The 22,730-nt window shown below is 48.3% G+C and overlaps 1 protein-coding gene across 9 annotated transcripts in view; it reads left to right on the top strand.

The window, feature by feature from the left end:
- Positions 1–22,730, top strand: part of LOC135005292 (phosphatidylinositol 3,4,5-trisphosphate 3-phosphatase TPTE2-like) — a 295,357-nt gene that overhangs the window by 246,783 nt on the left and 25,844 nt on the right. For all 9 annotated transcript variants that reach the window (XM_063951927.1, XM_063951919.1, XM_063951920.1 and 6 more), the window contains 5 exons: positions 6,060–6,124; positions 7,631–7,691; positions 8,789–8,870; positions 8,970–9,058; positions 9,737–9,798. In XM_063951927.1, the coding sequence (XP_063807997.1) occupies positions 6,060–6,124; positions 7,631–7,691; positions 8,789–8,870; positions 8,970–9,058; positions 9,737–9,798 (359 nt within the window). The remainder of the gene's footprint in view (positions 1–6,059; positions 6,125–7,630; positions 7,692–8,788; positions 8,871–8,969; positions 9,059–9,736; positions 9,799–22,730) is intronic.

Raw genomic sequence — 22,730 nt, 5'->3', positions numbered from 1 at the left:
TAGGACAGAGATTTCCTGGCCTTTGCGACAGGCAGCTTGCTCAGCACCATGGGTTGCGGCAAGCCGCCTGATGGTGGGTACTTTGATCCGATGCTGCTTCCTAGGAAGAAGCTCGGATCTCTAATGCAGCAGGGGGTATCTGCATGTAATAGACACCTCCTGCTGCATTTACATACAGCGCAATTACTGCTGCTTCTAAGGAAGCAGCAGTGATAGCAAATCCGACCGCACCTGAATGACCCCCTTTGGGAGGAATGTCATAGGTTCCCAGTTTGCAAAAAACATGTGTGTTGATAAATGTATTTCTCTAACGTCCTAAGTGGATGCTGGGGACTCCGTAAGGACCATGGGGAATAGCGGCTCCGCAGGAGACTGGGCACATCTAAAGCAAGCTTTAGGACTAACTGGTGTGCACTGGCTCCTCCCCCTATGACCCTCCTCCAAGCCTCAGTTAGAAGTTAGATTTCTGTGCCCGACGAGAAGGGTGCGCACACTAGGGGCTCTCCTGAGCTTCTTAGTGAAAGTTTTAGTTTAGGTTTGTTATTTTCAGTGAGACCTGCTGGCAACAGGCTCACTGCATCGAGGGACTAAGGGGAGAAGAAGCGAACTCACCTGCGTGCAGAGTGGATTGGGCTTCTTGGCTACTGGACATTAGCTCCAGAGGGACGATCACAGGCCCAGCCTGGATGGGTCCCGGAGCCGCGCCGCCGGCCCCCTTACAGAGCCAGAAGAGCGAAGAGGTCCGGAAAAATCGGCGGCAGAAGACGTTCCTGTCTTCAATAAGGTAGCGCACAGCACTGCAGCTGTGCGCCATTGCTCTCAGCACACTTCATACTTCGGTCACTGAGGGTGCAGGGCGCTGGGGGGGGCGCCCTGAGACGCAATAAAACATGATAAAAATACCTTACATGGCAAAAAATACATCACATATAGCTCCTGGGCTATATGGATGCATTTAACCCCTGCCAGAATATACAGAAAAACGGGAGATAAGGCCGCCGAAAAGGGGGCGGAGCCTATCTCCTCAGCACACTGGCGCCATTTTCCCTCACAGCTCAGTTGGAGGGAAGCTCCCTGGCTCTTCCCTGCAGTCACTACACTGCAGAAAGGGTTAAAAAAAGAGAGGGGGGCACTAATTAGGCGCAGTATTAAAACATACAGCAGCTATAAGGGGAAAAACACTTATATAAGGTTATCCCTGTATATATATATAGCGCTCTGGTGTGTGCTGGCATACTCTCCCTCTGTCTCCCCAAAGGGCTAGTGGGGTCCTGTCCTCTATCAGAGCATTCCCTGTGTGTGTGCTGTGTGTCGGTACGTTTGTGTCGACATGTATGAGGAGAAAAATGATGTGGAGACGGAGCAGAGTGTCTGTAACAGTGATGTCACCACCTAGGGGGTCGACACCTGAGTGGATGTACTGTTGAAAATTACGTGACAGTGTCAGCTCTATATAAAAAAACAGTGGTTGACATGAGACAGCCGGCTACTCAGCTTGTGCCTGTCCAGACGTCTCATAGGCCGTCAGGGGCTCTAAAGCGCCCGTTACCTCAGATGGCAGATACAGACGCCGACACGGATACTGACTCCTGTGTCGACGGTGAAGAGACAACCGTGATTTCCAGTAGGGCCACACGTTACATGATTGAGACAATGGAAAATGTTTTATACATTTCTGATAATACGAGTACCACCAAAAAGGGGTATTATGTTCGGTGAGGGAAAAACTACCTGTAGTTTTCCTGAATCTGAGAAATAAAATGAGGTGTGTGATGATGCGTGGGTTTCCCCCCGATAACAATTGATAATTTCTTAAAAAGTATTGGCTGTATACCCTTTCCCGCCAGAGGTTAGGGTGCGTTGGGAAACACCCCCTAGGGGGGATAAGGCGCTCACACGCTTGTAAGAACAAGGGCTCTACCCTCTCATGAGATGGCCGCCCTTAAGGATCCTGCTGATAGAAAGCAGGAGGGTATCCAAAAATGTATTCACACACATACTGGTGTTATACTGCGACCAGCAATCGCCTCAGCCTGGAGGTGCAGTGCTGGGTTGGCATGGTCGGATTCCCTGACTGGAAATATTGATATCCTAGATAAGGATAGTATATTATTGCCTATAGAGCATTTAAAAGATGCATTTCTATATATGCATGATGCACAGCGGAATATTTGCCGACTGGCATCAAGTATAAGTGCGTTGTCCAATTCTACCAGTAAAATGGTCAGGTGATGCGGATTCCAAACGGCATTTGGAAGTATTGCCTTTGAAAGGGGACATTTGGGGTCGGTCTTTTAGACCTGGTGGCCACGGCAACAACTGGGAAATCTACGTTTGTACCCCAGGTCGCCTCTCAAAATAAGACGCCGTATTATCAGGCGCAGTCCTTTGTTGGCAAGCGGACAAAAGGTTCCTCTTTTCTGCTCGTGACAGAGGGAGAGGAAAAAGGCTGAAGAGATTACCAAGTTCCCAGGAACAGAAACCCTTCCCGCCTCTGCAAAGCCCTCAGTATGACGCTGGGGCCTTACAAGCTCAGGCACGGTGGGGGCCCGTTCTCAATGAATTTCAGTGCGCAGTGGGCTCACTCGCAAGTAGACCCCTGGATCCTTCAGGTAATATCTCAAGGGTACATATTGGAATTCGAGACGTCTCCCCCTCGCCGTTTCCAAAAGTCGGCTTTACCGACGTCTCCCTCTGACAGGGAGGCAGTTTTGGAAGCCATTCACAAGCTGTATTCCCAGCAGGTGATAATCAAGGTACCCCTCCTGCAACAGGGAACGGGATATTATTCCACACTATTGTGGTACCGAAGCCAGACGGCTCGGTGAGACCGATTCTAAATCTAAAATCTAAAATCTTTGAACACTTACATACAGAGGTTCAAATTCAAGATTGAGTCACTCAGAGCAGTGATTGCGAACCTGGAAGAAGGGGACTACATGATGTCTCGGGACATCAAGGATGCTTACCTTCATGTCAAAATTTACCCTTCTCACCAAGGGTACCTCAGGTTATGGTACAGAACTGTCACTATCAGTTCAGACGCTGCCGTAGGGATGGTCCACGGCACCCCGGGTCTTTACCAAGGTAATGGCCGAAATGATATCCCTTCGAAGGAAGGAAATTTTAGTTATCCCTTACTTGGACGATTCCCTGATAAGGGTAAGATCCAGGGAACAGTTGGAAGTCGGTGTAGCACTATCTCAGGTAGTGTTGCGGCAGCACGATTGGATTCTCAATATTCCAAAATCGCAGCTGGTTCCGACGACTTGTCTTCTGTTTCCTAGGGATGTTCCTGGACACAGTCCAGAAAAAAAGGTGTTTCTCCCGGAGGAGAAAGCCAGGGAGTTATCCGAGCTAGTCAGGAACCTCCTAAAACCGAACCAAGTCTCAGTGCATCAATGCACAAGGGTTCTGGGTAAAAATGGTGGCTTCCTACGAAGCAATCCCATTCGTTAGATTCCACGCAAGAACTTTCCAGTGGAACCTACTGGACAAATGGTCCGGGTCGCATTTTCAGATGCATCAGCGGATAACCCTGTCACCAAGGACAAGGGTATCCATCCTGTGGTGGTTGCAGAGTGCTCATCTTCTAGAGGGCCGCAGATTCGGCATTCAGGACTGGGTCCTGGTGACCACGGATGCCAGCCTGCGAGGCTGGGGAGCAGCACACAGGGAAGGAATATCCAGGGCTTAGGGTCAAGCCTGGATACATCACTTCACATAAATATCCTGAAGCTAAGGGCCATTTACAATGCTCTAAGCTTAGCAAGACCTCTGCTTCAAGGTCAGCCGGTGTTGATCCAGTCGGACAACATCATGGCAGTCACCCACGTAAACAGACAGGATGGCACAAGAAGCAGGAGGGCAATGGCAGAAGCTGCAGGGATTCTTCGCTGGGCGGAAAATCATGTGATAGCACTGTCAACAGTATTCATTCCGGGAGTGGACAACTGGGAAGCAGACTTCCTCAGCACGACCTCCACCCGGGAGAGTGGGGACTTCACCCAGAAGTCGTCCACATGATTAAAAAACTCGACAGGTATTGCGCCAGGTCAAGAGACCCTCAGGCAATAGTTGTAGACGCTCTGGTAACACCGTGGGTGTGCCAGTCAGTGTATGTGTTCCCTCCTCTGCCTCTCATACCCAAGGTACTGAGATTGATAAGATGGAGAGGAGAAAGCACTATATTCGTGGCTCTGGATTGGCCAAGAAGGACTTGGTAACCGGAACTTCAAGAGATGCTCACGGAGGATCCGTGGCCTCTACCTCTAAGAAGGGACCTGCTCCAGCAAGGACCCTGTCTGTTCCAAGACTTACCGCGGCTGCGTTTGACGGCATGCCGGTTGAACACCGGATCCTGAAGGAAAAAAGGCATTCCGGATGAAGTCATCCATATCCTGATCTAAAGCCAGGAAGGATGTAACCGCAAAAACATTATCACCGCAATTGGCGAAAATATGTTGCGTAGTGCGAGGCCAGTAAGGCCCGACGGAGGAAATTCAACTGGGTCGATTCCTACATTTCCTGCAAACAGGAGTGTCTATGGGCCTGAAATTGGGGTCCATTAAGGTTCAGATTTCGGCCCTGTCAATTTTCTTCCAAAAAAGAACTAGCTTCAGTCCCTGAAGTTTAGACGTTTGTAAAAAGTGGTACTGCATATACAGCCTCCTTTTGTGCCTCCAGTGGCAATTTGGGATCTCAATGTAGTTTGGGTTCCAAAAGTCACATTGGTTTGAACCACTTAAATCTGTGGAGTTAAAATATCTCACATGGAAAGTGGTCATGCTGTTGGCCCTGGCCTGGGCCAGGCGCGTGTCAGAATTGGCGGCTTTATCCTGTAAAAGCCCTTATCTGATTTTCCATTCGGACAGGGCGGAATTGAGGACTCGTCCTCAGTTTCTCCCTAAGGTGGTTCCAGCGTTTTCACCTGAACCAACCTATTGTGGTGCCTGCGGCTACTAGGGACTTGGAGGAATCCAAGTTGCTGGATGTTGTCAGGGCCCTGAAAATATGTTTCCAGGACGGCTGGAGTCAGGAAATCTGACTCGCTGTTTATCCTGTATGCACCCAACAAGCTGGGTGCTCCTGCTTCTAAGCAGACTATTGCTCGTTGGATTTGTAGTACAATTCAGCTTGCACATTCTGTGGCAGGCCTGCCACAGCTAAAATCTGTAAAAGCCCGTTCCACAAGGAAAGTGGGCTCATCTTGGGCGGCTGCCCGAGGGGTCTCGGCTTTACAACTTTGCCGAGCAGCTACTTGGTCAGGGGCAAACACGTTTGCTAAATTCTACAAATTTGATACCCTGGCTGAGGAGGACCTGGAGTTCTCTCATTCGGTGCTGCAGAGTCATCCGCACTCTCCCGCCCGTTTGGGAGCTTTGGTATAATCCCCATGGTCCTTACGGAGTCCCCAGCATCCACTTAGGACGTTAGAGAAAATAAGAATTTACTTACCGATAATTCTATTTCTCATAGTCCGTAGTGGATGCTGGGCGCCCATCCCAAGTGCGGATTGTCTGCAATACTTGTACATAGTTATTGTTACAAAAATCGGGTTATTATTGTTGGGAGCCATCTTTTCAGAGGCTCCTCTGTTATCATGCTGTTAACTGGGTTTAGATCACAAGTTATATGGTGTGATTGGTGTGGCTGGTATGAGTCTTACCCGGGATTCAAAATCCTTCCTTATTGTGTACGCTCGTCCGGGCACAGTATCCTAACTGAGGCTTGGAGGAGGGTCATAGGGGGAGGAGCCAGTGCACACCAGTTAGTCCTAAAGCTTTCTTTAGATGTGCCCAGTCTCCTGCGGAGCCGCTATTCCCCATGGTCCTTACGGAGTCCCCAGCATCCACTACGGACTATGAGAAATAGAATTATCGGTAAGTAAATTCTTATTTTTACAGCTAGGCTTTTAGTTAGGCTTCACAATTTATCCCTGTATAAAAAGCACAAGCCATTGAGTTTGCTGAAAGTCTAAAAGTTAATAGAATACTGTTGTCCATTGTCATTTTGGGGAATTTTATGCTTTTCAAAAATGTGTTTGTATTGTTTTGTAGATCGTATAATTGCCATGTCATTTCCATCATCTGGACAACAGTCCTTCTATAGGAATCCTATAGGGGTAAGTGTTTATAGAGGAGGTGTCAACTACAGTATATTGTACTGTTTTTAAAAGCTTTCAATGCTTACTGTGCTGGTTTTAACTCTTTCAAGTTATGTTGATAGCACATACCTGCAAAGTCAAACATATTTATATCCAGTGGTGGAACTTCCATCTCTATACCTCCACTAGTTGTCAGGGGGGCACTAGCAGAGGAACAGAGATGGGAAGATGAGAGATGGGAGGAGGGTGTAAAAAAGAACACTGAGATAGCCACAGCCTTACACAGTGCCGTCAGTGTAAATGCAGCCCATGTAGATGGTTGCATGTAGCATGTGATGTTTACACAAGTTGCATTTATGCATTTACACATCTACACTGTGCATACACTTCTGGACTCCACCTCCCAGCACAGAAGAAAGGGAGGAAGGGGGGTTGCTTGGAGGCCTTGTGCCGGGCACTCTCCAGGGAAAGATTATCAATGGGGCAGAGGGAGCTCCAGCTGCAGGCCTGCACATAATAATATTCATATCATCTGTAATGAGCACAGATTAGTAGATCATGGTCAGGTTAGTTCTGTGAGCTCTGATCAGTCTCCTGGTAACCAGTCAGCTGTGCAGGCTAGGTCTTATTGTGCTGGACTTAGTTCTGAGTCCTGATTGCTGCAGCTGGAATTAGAATCTTGTTTCTTTGACTGGTTCTGATTGGATGTTCCAGTCTTTATAGGGAGTCTTCTTGGAAAGTTTGTTGTGGGTTTAATCAGTCTGATCCGGTCTTGTCCTTATACATGGATACCTGCTCTGAACCATACTTGCCTACCTGACCCTCTCCATGAGGGAGAAAATACTCTGTTCCTGGACTTTCCTGGTAATGTATGATTGCCATCACCTGTGGTGAGCTAGTTGATTGATAAGAAAGGTGTTTCACCACAGGTGATGGCAATCATACATTACCAGGAAAGTCCAGGAACAGAGCATTTTCTCCCTCATGGAGAGGGTCAGGTAGGCAAGTTGTCTGTGTTGTACTGAAGATATGGCACGCTGTTTTGTATAGTTTTAGTAGCCTCTGAAGTGTCTTATTTCCTTTAAATATGTGTTTGTGATCTTGAGCTTACACTACTAAAAGCAGAAGTCCTGTCAGTCGCCGAGTTCCAGTGAAGAATTGTAGTTCCAGGAAAGGGGACTGTTGTAGGCGAAGCACTCTGCAAATGGGTTTTGTAAGCTCAAGATCATGGTAGGCACTCATAATACCATCATGACAGCATAATAAATACCAACCACCAGCTGGCTACACACTCAGCACTGTGAACACCCACATGGCACTGGCCACACCCACTCAGCACTGGTGACAGCTTCTCTGCTTCTCATAATAGGCCCTTGCATATTTTCAACCCCAGGCACAAGTGGTCCTTAACCCGGCCCTGGCTCTGAATGAGGTTCCGACACTGCAAAAATGTGTTTCTTTATTCTTAATTTATATAATTTCTCTTATATTACATTTCTAAGATTTTTTTATATTTTTTTTAAGGATGTTGTAAGATTTTTGGACTCCAAGCATAAGGATCACTACAAGGTCTACAACTTGTGCAGTAAGTATCAGGGAATGAGCAGTCCACAGGTCATCAGTATGCTTCTACTCTTTTTATATAGTTCTGCCAGCTATGATACCATCACCTACTTATAGTGGAGGCAGGCATTTTATAGACTGAACCAATATTTTAAAGAGTGCAGCCTATCAGTTAACAAGGAACAAGTAGCATAACTCATGTCTCAGCGGCATGCGGTCATGTGACCGGCGCTCGGGATCCTGGCGGTCACCATGCCGACGCCAGGATCCCGAGCGATCAAAATGCCGGCAGACAGAAGGCCGACCCGTAGGGACTATTCCCAGTCGTGGGTGTCCACGGCAGCCATAGAGTGGGAATAGAACCTATGGCGAGCGCAGCGAGCCATCAAGCCCGCAAGGGGCTTTGTTGCGCTCGCCCTTCCCCCCCACCAGCATTCTCCTGCTGGGATCTCAGGGTCGGTATGCTGACGCCGGTCTCTCAGCCCCCACACGTCTCAGCATATCACTAGTCCCTAGTTATTTGATAGTTAATGAGTAGGCTGACTATTGGTTCAGCCCACAAAATGGTCTCCTCAGCTGTGTGTTGGTTCACACTAACATTTATTACTCTTTCTCATAGCTGCGTTTAATTATATATTCATGTATTTCTGCCTCTTTTTTGTTTCCCATGGTTGAGAACTGCCAGCAGCCCGTTTCACATTGTCCATGGTGATGTCACATAACTAATAGGAGTTAGTGTGCTGCATGAGGAAAAAGGGTCAAATATCCCTACTGCAACATATATGGATATTAGCAGTCACTTAGGTGGGACTGCGTTGATAGTCTTCGTGGCCCCACACCTTCCACTTCACCCCACAGTCCCCATGCCCCCCTGGATGCCCTGGAGGTTAGAATTTCTGGGTAAAACACACCGAAAAAGCTGCCACATAGTAAATGTACCCCTAATTATTTTCTGTCTATTTTTAAGATTTTTCTTTTTGTAATTCCTCCTACGAGAAGTCTTCTAGCACTCGGAAACACATATGCAGCACAGTATTCACCAGGCACTTTCCTCCTGCACAGTGACTAGTTTTTTTTTAAAGAGAATTACTAATGATATTTGTGAAATCTCTCTTACAGGTGAGAAGGGATATGATCCGAAATCCTTCCACTACAGAGTGGAGCGAGTGTTTATAGATGATCACAATGTCCCCACTCTGGCGTAAGTGTTATGAGTCTAAGCACAGAATATTGCCATAAGTTGCACAAGGTGTCTCTTACGTTGTCCACAAAACAAAACTGACCTGACCTTTATATTTAGGGACATGCTGAAATTTACAGCCAGCGTACGTTCCTGGATGGCGCAGGATCCAAAAAATGTTATAGCCATTCATTGTAAAGGAGGCAAAGGTAAGAGGAGCAAGGCAGTGGACAGGGTCAGGTGTATCAGTGATATTGGGCCTATTTGTACGTTAATACAATGCTAACGCACATCTTTGTTGGTTTCAGACCTGCGCATACTCAGATACCGCACTGCACATGTGCTGTCGTGCTGCGACATTTTGTGCCCTAGATGCTGTAGCCAGGCTGCAGCATTTTAAAGGGGTTTAGTGGGGGTGGCGACAGGGAGCATTTGACAAAACGGGGGGGGGGCATCCCCGTTTTATAGGCATGCCGAGGCCAGGGTCTGTGTCATCCACAGCAGATTTATTGGCTTCTGTAGAGTGATTATACCAGACATCCTCAGATGTCCGATGGTCACGCGGTTGATCTGATGCTGCATTCTCAGAACCAGAGGTGGTCGCTAATTGCGCCCCCACTGCTTCTATGTACACAGTGTCGGTGCAAAGATATGTAAAAGCTGCAGGAGGCGTCTTCAGTTAAAAGACACCTCCTGCAGCTTTTACGTATTTTCCTTACCGCCGCTACGTACAAAGACCCAGCGGCGGTGCAATTAGCGTCCACCTCTGTATAAGCCCCATTGTCTATAATCTATAGAATGTTTTCCTCAATGACAACACACTGTGAATTGCTTTGTACTTAGATATACATCTATGACATAACATACATTTACATTCTGTGTTTTAGGCAGAACGGGTACAATGATTTGCACGTGTCTTGTTGACTCCGACCAGTTTGAGAGCGCAAAGGTACTCTATAGCAAGTATTGTCTGTATAATTCCACTGAGTACTCTGACGGCTAGTTTTACTTAGCGGCGGCTTTGGTGTCATTTCTAAACCGCTGCTGAGTGATAACGGTTTTCAGGTTTAATTTGTCTGAACTGAAACCGTCATCGATCCCTGTTGGGTTCTAAATGATAACCCACCATGGGGTGTTCTGTTTGGGGGTGGGTTCTATTGACATCACTGTGAATTGTGCTATTCTATTCATATTCATTTAATGGTGCTTTTTTAGAAACAACATTCAATTGACATCACAGAAACAGACCACTGTGGACTTGAAGCTATTCTATTCATATTCATTTAATTGCTCTACTCTGTAGAAAGCACCATTCAATTGCTATCATAGTGCTATCATAGAAACAGACAGCTGGCTACTCTCACCTTGTGGGTTTATGAGGAGTTTAAGTGGAGAAGGAGAGTTATAGGAAAGTTGCAGGAGAAAGATATAAGGGGGGGGGGGTAATCAATTAAGTGAAGTTTTTTTTAAAAACTGCAATAATTTGACACAGGGTATTCAATTGTGGGCGTTTTCGCCCATTTTTTAATCCATTTTCTCCCATGCCGTTTTACTTTTTTTTTTTAAATCAAATTGGCATCGGTGAAAATTTGCCAAAAATGGGCAAAAATGCACGCAAACTCGCCAAAACACGTGTATCGGCGCCAAATTCACTGATACACGTGGTTTTCGCCAGTGCTGGATTTTTCGACCAGTCGAAAAAATAGCATGCGCATTGAATAGGTTGAATTTAAATTCAACCTAAAAATGGGGGGAAAGTGCCTTTTTTTTTTAACTAGTCGAAAAAACAGCAATTGAATACCCCATATAATGTCATTGCTAATTGCGTTGAGTTTTTTTTTTTTTTAAGTTGTCTTGTTTCTTGTTGTGTATATTATCTATTTGAGGTGTTTTTCCATATAGTTTTTTTTTTAAAGTCCTGTGTGTTGTTTTTTTTTTTGAGTGTCGTTTGATTGTGTGTTGTCTGCTATTTTTCATGTTTTATATTATATTTTTGTTTGTGTATTTTCTGTTGAAGTGCAGTCATGGTGAGAGACTTTCTAATCCCCCATGGCCCAATTACAAGATATTCCTGTCAATCAAATCTTGCCTGTCAAAATCAATTAATTTACCTGCTGTTTCTGCAATCATGCTTGTCTAAGCCTAGTCATTTTTTTGTCCAAGTTTGCCAGCTGTTTTACAGCTGTTATCATAAACGCTGCATGATAAATCCAGTGGGATTCTATTCTATTATTTCCATGCTGAGGGGGAGGGAAGAGTTGGGAAAAGCCCTGAGCACTGGTACAGTACCCCTCTGATGTAGAGAAACCATGTGATTGATTTTACTCCATGGTTACCACATTCTTATGTAAATGCATCAGATCAGACCATGGAGGTGTTCCGACTCAAGGAGGTTTAAAAAAATAGGATTTTAAATACCTACCGGTAAATCCTTTTCTCGTAGTCCATAAGGGATATTGGGGATAGATCAGTACGATGGGGTATAGACTGGTCCAAAGGAGCCAGTGCACTTTACATTTCTTCAACTGGGTGTGCTGGCTCCTCCCCTCTATGCCTCCTCCTACAGGTCAGTTATAGGTAAAACAGTGCCCGAAGGAGAATGACATACTTGAGAGAAGGAACATAACAACAAAAGGTGTGGTGAGATTTACACGCCAGCACACCAACATATAACTTAGCCTGCAATACCTGGCAACATTAACAGCAACAGCTGAACAGGAAACACAGAATAGAGAACCTGCAGAAAGTCACCGCACAGAGGCGGGCGCCCAATGTCCCTTATGGACTACGAGAAAAGGATTTACCGGTAGGTATTTAAAATCCTATTTCTCTGACGTCCTAGTGGATGCTGGGAACTCCGTAAGGACCATGGGGATTAGCGGCTCCGCAGGAGACTGGGCACATCTAAAGAAAGCTTTAGGACTATCTGGTGTGCACTGGCTCCTCCCCCTATGACCCTCCTCCAAGCCTCAGTTAGATTCTTGTGCCCGACCGAGCAGGGTGCAATCTAGGAGCTCTCCTGAGCTTCTTAGAAAAAGTTAGTTTTAGGTTTTTTATTTTCAGTGAGACCTGCTGGCAACAGGCTCACTGCATCGAGGGACTAAGGGGAGAAGAAGCGAATCTGCCTGCTTGCAGCCAGCTTGGGCTTCTTAGGCTACTGGACACCATTAGCTCCAGAGGGACCGAACACAGGCCCAGCCTCGGAGTCCGGTCCCAGAGCCGCGCCGCCGGCCCCCTTACAGAGCCAGAAGCAAGAAGAGGTCCGGAAAATCGGCGGCAGAAGACATCAGTCTTCACCAAGGTAGCGCACAGCACTGCAGCTGTGCGCCATTGCTCCTCATGCACACCACACACTCCGGTCACTGAGGGTGCAGGGCGCTGGGGGGGGGCGCCCTGAGCAGCAATATAAACACCTTGGCTGGCAAAAATACATCACATATAACCCCCAGGGCTATATGGATGTATATTAACCCCTGCCAGATTCCATAAAAATGCGGGAGAAAAGTCCGCGTAAAAGGGGCGGAGCCTATCTCCTCAGCACACTGGCACCATTTTTCCCTCACAGCTCCGTTGGAGGGAAGCTCCCTGGCTCTCCCCTGCAGTTAATACACTACAGAAAGGGTTAAAAAGAGAGGGGGGGCACAATTTAGGCGCAGTATACAACATATAGGCAGCTATAAGGGAAAACACTTTTTTATAGGTGCTATTCCCTGTGATATATAGCGCCCTGGTGTGTGCTGGCATACTCTCCCTCTGTCTCCCCAAAGGGCTTTGTGGGGTCCTGTCCTCTATCAGAGCATTCCCTGTGTGTGTGCTGTGTGTCAGTACGGCTGTGTCGACAGGTATGTGGAGGATAATGAGGTGGAGGCGGAGCGAATGCCTGTAAATATGTTGTCACCCCCTGCGGGGTCGACACCGGTGTGGTTGAACTTATGGAAGGATCAACGTGAAAGTGTCAACTCCTTACATAAAAGGCCGACGACACGGAACAGCCGGCTACTCAGCTTGTGCCTGTTCCAGCGTCTCAAATGTCATGGGGGGCTCTAAAATCGCCCGCTACCTCAGATAACAGACACAGGTGTCGACACGGATACTGACTCCAGTGTCGACATCGTTGAGACTGGTGTACCCTCCAAATAGGTCCACCCGTTACAGGATTGAGACAATGAAAAATGTATTACACATTTATGATTATACCACATAAAAGAGTATTGTGTTTGGTGAGAGAAAACTATTAGTAGTTTTTCCTGCATCTGAGAAACTAAATGAGGTGTGTGAGGAAGAGTGGTCTTCCCCCGGTAAGAAATTGATATTTTCTACAACGGTTATTGGCAGCGTACCCTTTCCCGCCAGAGGATAGGTCACGCGGGGAAACACCCCATAGGGTAGATACAGCGCATACACGCTTATCAGAAAAGGTGGCACTACCGTCTTCGGGTACGGCCGCCCTGAAGGAACCTGCTGATAGAAAGCAGGAGGTTACACTATAAGATATGGTCACACACTAGGGCATTATATTGCGACCAGCCGTTGCTTCGGCATGGTTGGGCAGTGCTCCCGCTGCGTGGTCAGATTCCCTGTCGGAAAATAACTATGGATAGGGACAATATTTTACTGAAAATAGAGCATATAAAAGACGTGGTCTTATACATGCGTGATGCACAGAGGGATATTTGCCGGCTGGCATCAAAAATAAGCGCTAGGTCCATTGCCGCCAGACGGGGGTTATGGACTTGGCAATGGTCAGGCGATGCCGACTCGAATCGGCACATGGAAGTTGCCCTATAAGGGGGTAAAACTGTTTGGGGATAGTTTTGCAGACCTCGTTTCCACAGCTACTGCTGGGAAATTAATTTTTTTGCCACAGGCTACCCCACAACAAAAGAAAGCACCGTATCATCAAGTACAGTCCTTTCGGCCCCAGAAAAACAAGTGGGCTAGAGGCTCATCCTTTCTGCCGAGAGGCAAAGGTAGAGGGAAAAAGCTGCAACACACAGCTAGTTCCCAAGAGCAGAAGTCCTCCCTGCGTCCGGTAGGTCCACAGCATGGTGCTGGGGCTGCTCAGGCGGACCCGGGTACGGTGGGGGCCCGTCTCAGATATTTCAGCGGACAGTGGGCTCTCTCACATAGATCCCTGGGTCCTTCAAGTAGTATCTCAGGGGTACAGGCTGGAGTTCGAGACGTTCTTCCCCCCGCCGTTTCCTAAAATCTGCCTTACCGGCACCTCCCTCTGCCAGGGAGACGGTGTTGGTGGATATTCAACACTATAATCACAACAAGTGATTGTCAAGGTGCCCCTCCTTCAGCAAGGAAGGGGTTACTATTCCACAGTGGTTGTGGTACCGCAACGGTTCGGTGAGACCCATCTTGAAATTAAAATACTTGAACTTTTATATCAGAAGATTCAAGTTCAAGATGGAATCGCTCAGGGCGCTTATTACGAGCCTGGACGAGGGGGATTACAGGGTCTCCCTGGACATCAAGGATGCGTACCTGCATGTCCCCATCCCCCCCCCCCCCCCCCCCTCACCAGGAGTACCTCAGATATGTGGTACAGGACTGTCACTATCAGTTCCAGACGCGGCCGTTGGAGTTGTCCACGGCACCGAAGGTCTTTACCTAGGTAATGGCCGAAGTGATGATACTCCTTCACAAGAAGGAAGTTTTTATTATCCCGTACTTGGACGATCTTCTGATAAAGGCGAGGTCCAAAGAACAGTTGGTAGTGGGGGTAGCACTCTCTCGGGAAGTGCTACAACAGCACGACTGGATTCTCAATATTCCAAAGTCACAGCTGGTCCCGACGACACGTCTTCTGTTCCTGGGAATGTTTCTGAACGCAGACCAGAAAAGAGTGTTTCTTCCAGTGGAAAAAGCCGAGGAGTTGTCATCTCTAGTCAGAGACATCCTAAAACCAGGACAGGTGTCGGTACATCAATGCACACGAGTCCTGGGAAAAATGGTAGCTTCGTACGAAGCATAATTCCATTCGGAAGACTCCACGCAAGGACATTCCAGTGGGACCTGTGGGACTAATGGTCCGGGTCCCATGTACAGATACAACAGCGGATAACCCTGTCAGCAAGAAACAGGGTGTCGCTGCTGTGGTGGCTGCAGAGGGCTCATCTACTAGTGGGCCGCAGATTCGGAATACAGGACTGGGTCCTGGTGACCACGGATGCCAGCCTTCGGGGCTGGGGTGCAGTCACACAGGGAAGAAATTTCCAAGGAGATTTCGCTTCACATAAATATTCTGAAGCTAAGGGCCATTTACAATGCCCTAAGACAAGCAAGGCCCCTGCTTCAGAACCAGCCGGTACTGATCCAATCAGACGACATCACGGCGGTCGCCCATGTACACAGACAGGGCGGCACAAGAAGCAGGATGGTGATGGCAGAAGCCACAAGGATTCTCCGATGGGCGACCTACACCCAGGAGAATGGGGACTTCATCCAGAAGTTTTCCAAATGCGGGTAAACCGTTGGGAATGACCACGGGTGGACATGATGGCGTCCCGCCTCAACAAGAAGTTGAAAAGATATTGCGCCAGGTCAAGGAACCCTCAGGCGATCGCTGGGGACGCTCTAGTGACACCGTGGGTGTACCAGTCGGTTTATGTGTCTCCTCCTCTACCTCTTATACCCAAGGTACTGAGAATAATAAGAAGGCGAGGAGTGAAAACCATACTCGGGGTTCCGGATTGGCCATGAAGAGCTTGGTACCCGGAACTTCAAGAGATGCTGGCAGAGGACCCTTGGCCTCTGCCGCTCAGACAAGACCTGCTGCAGCAGGGACCCTGTCTGTTCCAAGACTTACCGCGGCTGCGTTGGATGGCATGGCGGTAGAACACCGGATCCTAAAGGAAAAGGGTATTCCGAAGGAAGTCATCCCTACCCTGATCATAGCCAGGAAGGATGTCACCGCAAGACATTATCGCCGCGTTTGGCGAAAATTTGTTGCTTGGTGGGAGGCCATGAAGGCCCCGACGGAGGAATTTCAACTATGTCGATTCCTGCACTTCCTGCAAGCAGGGGTGACGTTTGGGCCTCAAATTGGGGTCCATCAAGGTCCAGATTTCGGCTCTGTCGATTTTCTTCCAGAAAAAAATGGCTTCACTGCCTGAAGTTCAGACTTTGGTTAAAGGAGTACTACATATTCAGCCTCCTTTTGTGCCTCCTGTGGCACTTTTTGGATCTCAACGTGGTGTTGGATTTCCTAATGTCACATTGGTTGAGCCACTTAAAACCATGGAGCTAAAGTATCTCGCGTGGAAAGTGGTCATGCTGTTGGCCTTGGCCTTGGCCAGGCGTGTGTCAGAATTGGCGGCTTTGTCCTGTAAAAGGCCTTATCTGATTTTCTGTACGGATAGGGCAGAGTTGAGGACTCGTCCTCAGTTTCTCCCGAAGGTGGTCTCAGGTTTTCACTTGAACAAACCTTTTGTGGTGCCTGCGGCTACTGGGGACTTGGAGGATTCCAAGTTGCTGGACGTAGTCAGGGCCCTGTAAATTTTATTTTTCCAGGATGGCTGGAGTCAGGAAGACTGACTCGCTGTTTATCCTGATGGCACCCAACAAGCTGGGTGCTCCTGCTTCTAGGCAGTCTATTGCGCGCTGGTTTTGTAGCACTATTCAGCTGGCGCATTCTGCGGTAGGATTACCGCAGCCTAAATCAATAAAAGCCCATTCCACAAGGACGGTGGGCTTATCTTGGGCGGCTGCCCGAGGGGTCTCGGCTTTACAACTTTGCCGAGCAGCTACTTGGTCAGGGGCAAACACGTTTGCAAAATTCTACGAATTGATACCCTGGCTGAGGAGGACCTGGAGTTCTCTCATTCGGTGCTGCAGAGTCATCCGCACTCTCCCGCCCGTTTGGGAGCTTTGGTATAATCCCCATGGTCCTTACGGAGTTCCCAGCATCCACTAGGACGTCAGAGAAAATAAGAATTTACTTACCGATAATTCTATTTCTCGTAGTCCGTAGTGGATGCTGGGCGCCCATCCCAAGTGCGGATTGTCTGCAATACTTGTACATAGTTATTGTTAACTAATCGGGTTCTTGTTGTGAGCCATCTATTCAGAGGCTCCTCTGTTATCATGCTGTTAACTGGGTTTCATATCACAAGTTGTACGGTGTGATTGGTGTGGCTGGTATGAGTCTTACCCGGGATTCAAAATCCTTCCTTATTGTGTACGCTCGTCCGGGCACAGTATCCTAACTGAGGCTTGGAGGAGGGTCATAGGGGGAGGAGCCAGTGCACACCAGATAGTCCTAAAGCTTTCTTTAGATGTGCCCAGTCTCCTGCGGAGCTGCTAATCCCCATGGTCCTTACGGAGTTCCCAGCATCCACTACGGACTACGAGAAATAGAATTATCGGTAAGTAAATTCTTATTTTTCTCTAGCATCCATAAGGGATATTGGGGACAGATTAGCATGATGGGGATGTCCCAAAGCTTCCAGAAATGGGCGAGAACGGGCGGAGACATCTGCAGCACCGCCTGCCCAAACTGGATATCCTCTTTGGCCAGGCTATCAAACTTGTAGAACTTCACAAAGGTGTTCTTCCCCGACCAGGTAGCAGCTTGGCATAGTTGTAGGGCCAAGACTCCACGGGCATCTGCCCAGGAAGAGCCCACCGACCTGGTAGAGTGGGCTTTCAGAGACTGTGGAACAGGAAAGGCTGCCGACGCATAAGCCTGTTGGAAAGTAAGCCTAATCCAATGAGCAATGGGCTGCTTTGAAGCAGGGTAACCCTTTTTCCGTGCATCATACAGCACGAACAAGGAATCTGTCTTTCTGATCCGAGCCGTCCTCTTGACATAGACTTTCAAGGCTCGCAATGCATCCAATGCCTCCGGAGGAGTAGAAGTGTCAGAACTGGACGGAATCACAATAGGTTGACTCAAGTGAAACGCGGAGACCACCTTCGGCAGGCACTGCTGTCTAGTCCTGAGCTCCGCTCTGTTATCGCAAAAGACCAAGTACGGACTTTTGCACGACAAGGCCCCCAATTCTGAGACACGCCTAGCAGAAGCCAGGGCCAGTAACAACACAGTTTCCACGTGAGTTACTTATCTTCTACTGTTGTCAGAGGTTCAAACCAGGAGGACTGTAGAAAGCATAACACTACATCCAGATCCCAAGGTGCCGTAGGCGGCACGAATGGAGGTTGTATGTAAAGCACCCCTTGCAAGAAGGTCTGAACTTCCGGCAAGAGAGCCAACTTCCTCTGGAAGAAGATGGAAAGAGCTGAAATCTGGACCTTAATGGATTCCAGACGTAAGCCTTTATCCACTCCAGCCTGCAGGAAATGTAGGAACCTTCCCAAGTGGACTTCCACAGAGTACCTTGCACCAGGAGACATATCTCCGCAAGACATGATGATAGTGTTTTGACGTCGCAGGTTTTCTGGCTTGCACCATAGTGGCAATGACCTTCTTGGAAAGCCCTTTGTGAACTAGGATGTTCCACTCAACTTCAATGCCGTCAAACGAAACCGTCGTAAGTCTGGGTAGACGAACGGTCCTTGTTGAAGAAGATCCCTTCTTAGTGGTAGAGGCCAAGGGTCCTCTACGAACATGTCCAGAAGAGCTGCGTACCACGCTCTTCGGGGCCAATCCGGGGCAATCAAGATTGCTCTCACTCTTTGATGCCTGATCTGCTTGAGCACCTTTGGGATCAACGGAATCGGAGGAAACAGGTAGACCAGCTGGTAAGGCCAGGCGATGTCAGCGCATCCACTGCGCTAACCTGAGGGTCCCTGGTTCGTGAGCAATAGCAGCGAAGCTTCTTGTTGAGGCGAGAGGACATCAAACTGATCTGTGGGCATCCCCACCTGTCGATGATCTGTTGAAACACCTGAGGGTGTAGTCCCCACTCCCCCGGGTGGAGGTCGTGGCGACTCAGGAAGTCCGCTTTCCGGTTGTCCACTACCGGAATGAAGATTGCGGAAAGTGCTCTTGCATTTCTTTCTGCCCAGAGGAGTATTCTTGACACTTCTCACATGCAGGCCCTGCTTTTTGTTCCCCCTTGTCAATTGATGTACGCCACAGCCATGGCGTTGTCCGACTGAACCTGGATCGCCCGATCCCAGAGTAGAGGGGAGGCCTGAATCACAGCATTGTAAATGGCCCTAAGTTCCAGAATGTTAATCGGAAGTAGGGCCTCTTGGGCAGACCACCTGCCCGGGAACTGCGCCCCCTGGGTGACAGCTCCCCATCCTCTCAGACTCGTATCCGTCGTGAGGAGGATCCAATCCTGAATCCCAAAGCATCGACCTTCCAGCAGGTTGGAAGACTGTAGCCACCACAGGAGTGAAATCCTGGCTTGGTGTGACAACCGAATCATCCGGTGCATCTGAAGATGCGAACCGGACCACTTGTTCAGGATGTCCAATTGAAATGGTCTGGCATGAAACCTTCCGAACTGAATCACCTTGTACGAGGCCACCATCTTTCCCAACAATTTTATGCAAAGATGAATGGAGACTCAAGCAGAGTTCTCACTTTTTCCTCTGGATGGAACACTTTCTGTGCTACAGTACCAGTAGCATCCCCAGAAACAGGAGCCGCTGAGACGGTTCCAGATGAGACTTCTGCAAGTTGAGGATCCACCCGTGGTGAGACAGAAGTTAGATAGTGCGATCTATATGGAGCAATAGAAGCTCCCTGGAACTCGCTTTTATCAGGAGATCGTCCAGGTATGGAATTACGTTGACCCCCTGGACCCTGATCTGAAACATCATTTCCGCCATCACCTTCGTGAACACCCTCTGAGCTGTAGACAGGCCGAAGGGTAACGACTGAAACTGGTAGTGATCGTTCAGTAGGGCAAACTGCAGATAAGCCTCATGAGGAGGCCAAATTGGGATATGGAGTTAAGCGTCCTTGATATCCAGGGACACTGAGAATTCCTGTTGTTCCAGGCCTGCGATCACTGCTCTCAAAGATTCCATCTTGAATTTGAAAACCTTCAGGTAAGGATTCAAGGACTTCAGATTCAGAATGGGTCTCACAGACCCGTCTGGTTTTGGTACTACGAACAGACTGGAGTAGTAACCTTGTCCTCGTTGTTGTAGGGGTACTGGAACAATGACCTGGGACTGGACCAACTTGTTGATGGCCAGTAGCAGCGTACCACGCATATTTTCCAAAGCTGGTAAGCTTGATTTTAAAAATCGTTGGGGAGGAGCACCGTTGAACTCCAGCTTGTAACCCTGAGAGATAAGGTCCCTTACCCAAGCATCTTGGCAGGAACCGTCCTAGATGTGGCTGGAGTGACATAAACGAGCTCCCACCACGAGATCCCTTCGGGGTGGGTTGGCACCGTCATGCTGAAGACTTTGCGGAAGCAGAACTGGTGCTCTGATCCTGAGATCCAGCAACCGCTGGATCCTTAGGCTTACATCTGGTGCCTCTAGCTGCGTTGGTGGCCCCCCTTGGCCCTAGATCGAAATCTAGAGGACCGAAAGGACTGAGTAGACGTCCCGGGTAGGTACGTCTAGCAGGCGGAGCTCCTGAAGGGAGAAACCGGGATTTCCCAGCAGTAGCTTTGGAGATCCATGCATCCAATTCACCTCCAAAGAGCCATTCACCTGTAAAGGGAAGAGATTCCACATTACGTTTGGAGTCAGCGTCAGCAATCCACTGACGCAACCATATCGCTCTGCGCGCAGACACAGCCATAGCAGAGGTCCTAGCATTAATATTGCTAATCTCTTTAAGGGAGTCACAGAGGACTCTTGCCGTGTCCTGAATGTGTTTTAGAAAAGTTACAGTAGTAGCTAAGGTCATATCACCCGAAAGACCTTCCTGAATTTGAGAAGCCCAGGAATGAATTGCATGTGTCATCCAGCAACCAGCAATGACCGGTCTTTGAGCTACACCTGCAGCAGTGTAGATAGATTTTAGCGTGGCCTCAATTTTCCTAACTGCCGAGTCCTTTACCGTAAAGGAGTCTGGATCAGGAAGTACCTCCTTTTTAGAAAGGCGAGAGAATGAGACATCCACTGCTGGAGATTCTTCCCAGAATTTTCTGCCTTCAGGGGCAAAGGGGAATGTATGCAGAAACCGTTTGGACACCTGATATTTTTTATCTGGATTTTTCCAGGCTATTTTAAATAAGTCATCCAATTCCTTGGAATCAGGAAATGTGACTGTTAGTTTGTCTTGTGGGAGGAAAAATGACTGCTGACTATTAGCATCCTCCAGGGGGAGCTTTAACACACCCCGAATAGCCAATATGAGGGGTTCAATATCCTGGGTAGGTGTGGAATCCCCACTTATGGGGTCCACATCATCCCCATCATCCTGTATATCATCATCAGTATCTGATAGGAGTGCAGGTAGAGCACGTTTTTGTGCACCTGTAGGGGGGATGTTTAGCAGTTAGACTTGCCACTGCTTGTTGCAGTTCCTGAGTTTTATTTGCATTTGCAGTGAGCTGAGATGACATATCAGACATCATAGTTTTGATATCCCCCAACCAGGAGGGCTCTGGACTCTGCCCCACATTGTTATCAGCATTCTGAGATGACTGACTACACTGCTCACATGATATTGAGCCAGATGAACTAGGGGAGAATCTAGCATTACAAACACTACATAACTGCTGTTTTACCATATTGAATTAAAAAAAACCAGGTACAATACACATACAACACAGCCTGAAATACAATACAAGCCTGTCCTATTGTATGTGAGAGGAGCCACAGGAGGGAGAGGACACCAGCGCACCCAACGCTGCACAGCCCCAGTGAGGCTGTCAGCATTTTATATATGTAAGCAACAGTGACTGTATTAGGAAAAATCCCTCAGAGGGATGTTACTTGTGCACACTATAGCAGCTCTCTCCCTCTACACCCGGTACCAGTGATCCAGGGACAGCTATGGAGGAGCTGTTGAGGCTGCTGCTGCTATGCAGAGGAAGGCGCCAAATGCCGCTGAGCCTGCTCTAATGTAGCTCCGCCCCCCACCATGGCGCCGTAGCTACTGTGTTATATTTATACTGGCCATGTCTCCCTATGTTTGTAGCCTCACATAAATGCTTGGTACATGTATTTTAGCCAGTCTCACGCAGGGGCTACAGCGGGTCCCCCCAGGAGGGACCCGTACGTCTCACCCACGCTTCAGCTGCACAGTGAATCGGGGGACCCCCCTAGTGGGGTCCCCGGCGAATACTCACCACCGATGATCACCTTCAGGGGTGTGTGGCATGCTGCGGCTACGACAGCCAAGGCACCATGCCCTGCTGAACAAACAGCCCCTCAGGACGGTGGTCCTGTAGCAGAGAAGCGGCTCTGCACCTCGTGAGGCCGGTGACCATCCCCACCTAACTCCAACGGTGCAGGTATGCTGTTGCCCAAACAGCATACCGAAAGAAATAAAACTTTAAAAGAAATTGAAGAAAAACTCTGGAGGTTGCAGAGTGTGCATCCTCTCCTGAGGGCACTTTTTTCTAAACTGTCCTGTAGGAGGAGGCATAGAGGGGAGGAGCCAGCACACCCAGTTGAAGAAATGTAAAGTGCACTGGCTCCTTTGGACCAGTCTATACCCCATCGTACTGATCTGTCCCCAATATCGCTTATGGATGCTAGAGAAATAAAGAATGGTACTCTTTTGTTGGGGCACTGATCCACCTAACAATTAAGATAAAACTTAGCTTTTATTATTATAAGAGAACAGTTGAGAAGGACCTCTCACATATAAACAAAACGCATGGGGTCTATTCATGAAGCAGTGAAAAGTGTGGAGAAGTTGCCCATGGCAACCAATCAGCTGCTCTGTATAATTTTATAGTATGCAAATTATAAATGTTACGTCAGTACTGATTGGTTGCCATGGGCAACTTCCCCACTGGCTCACTTCTCCACACTTTTCACTGC

The sequence above is a fragment of the Pseudophryne corroboree genome, chromosome 2 (assembly GCF_028390025.1).
Source record: "Pseudophryne corroboree isolate aPseCor3 chromosome 2, aPseCor3.hap2, whole genome shotgun sequence".
Classification (NCBI taxonomy): Eukaryota; Metazoa; Chordata; class Amphibia; order Anura; family Myobatrachidae; genus Pseudophryne; species Pseudophryne corroboree.
This window is presented reverse-complemented; position numbering and strand designations above follow the sequence as displayed.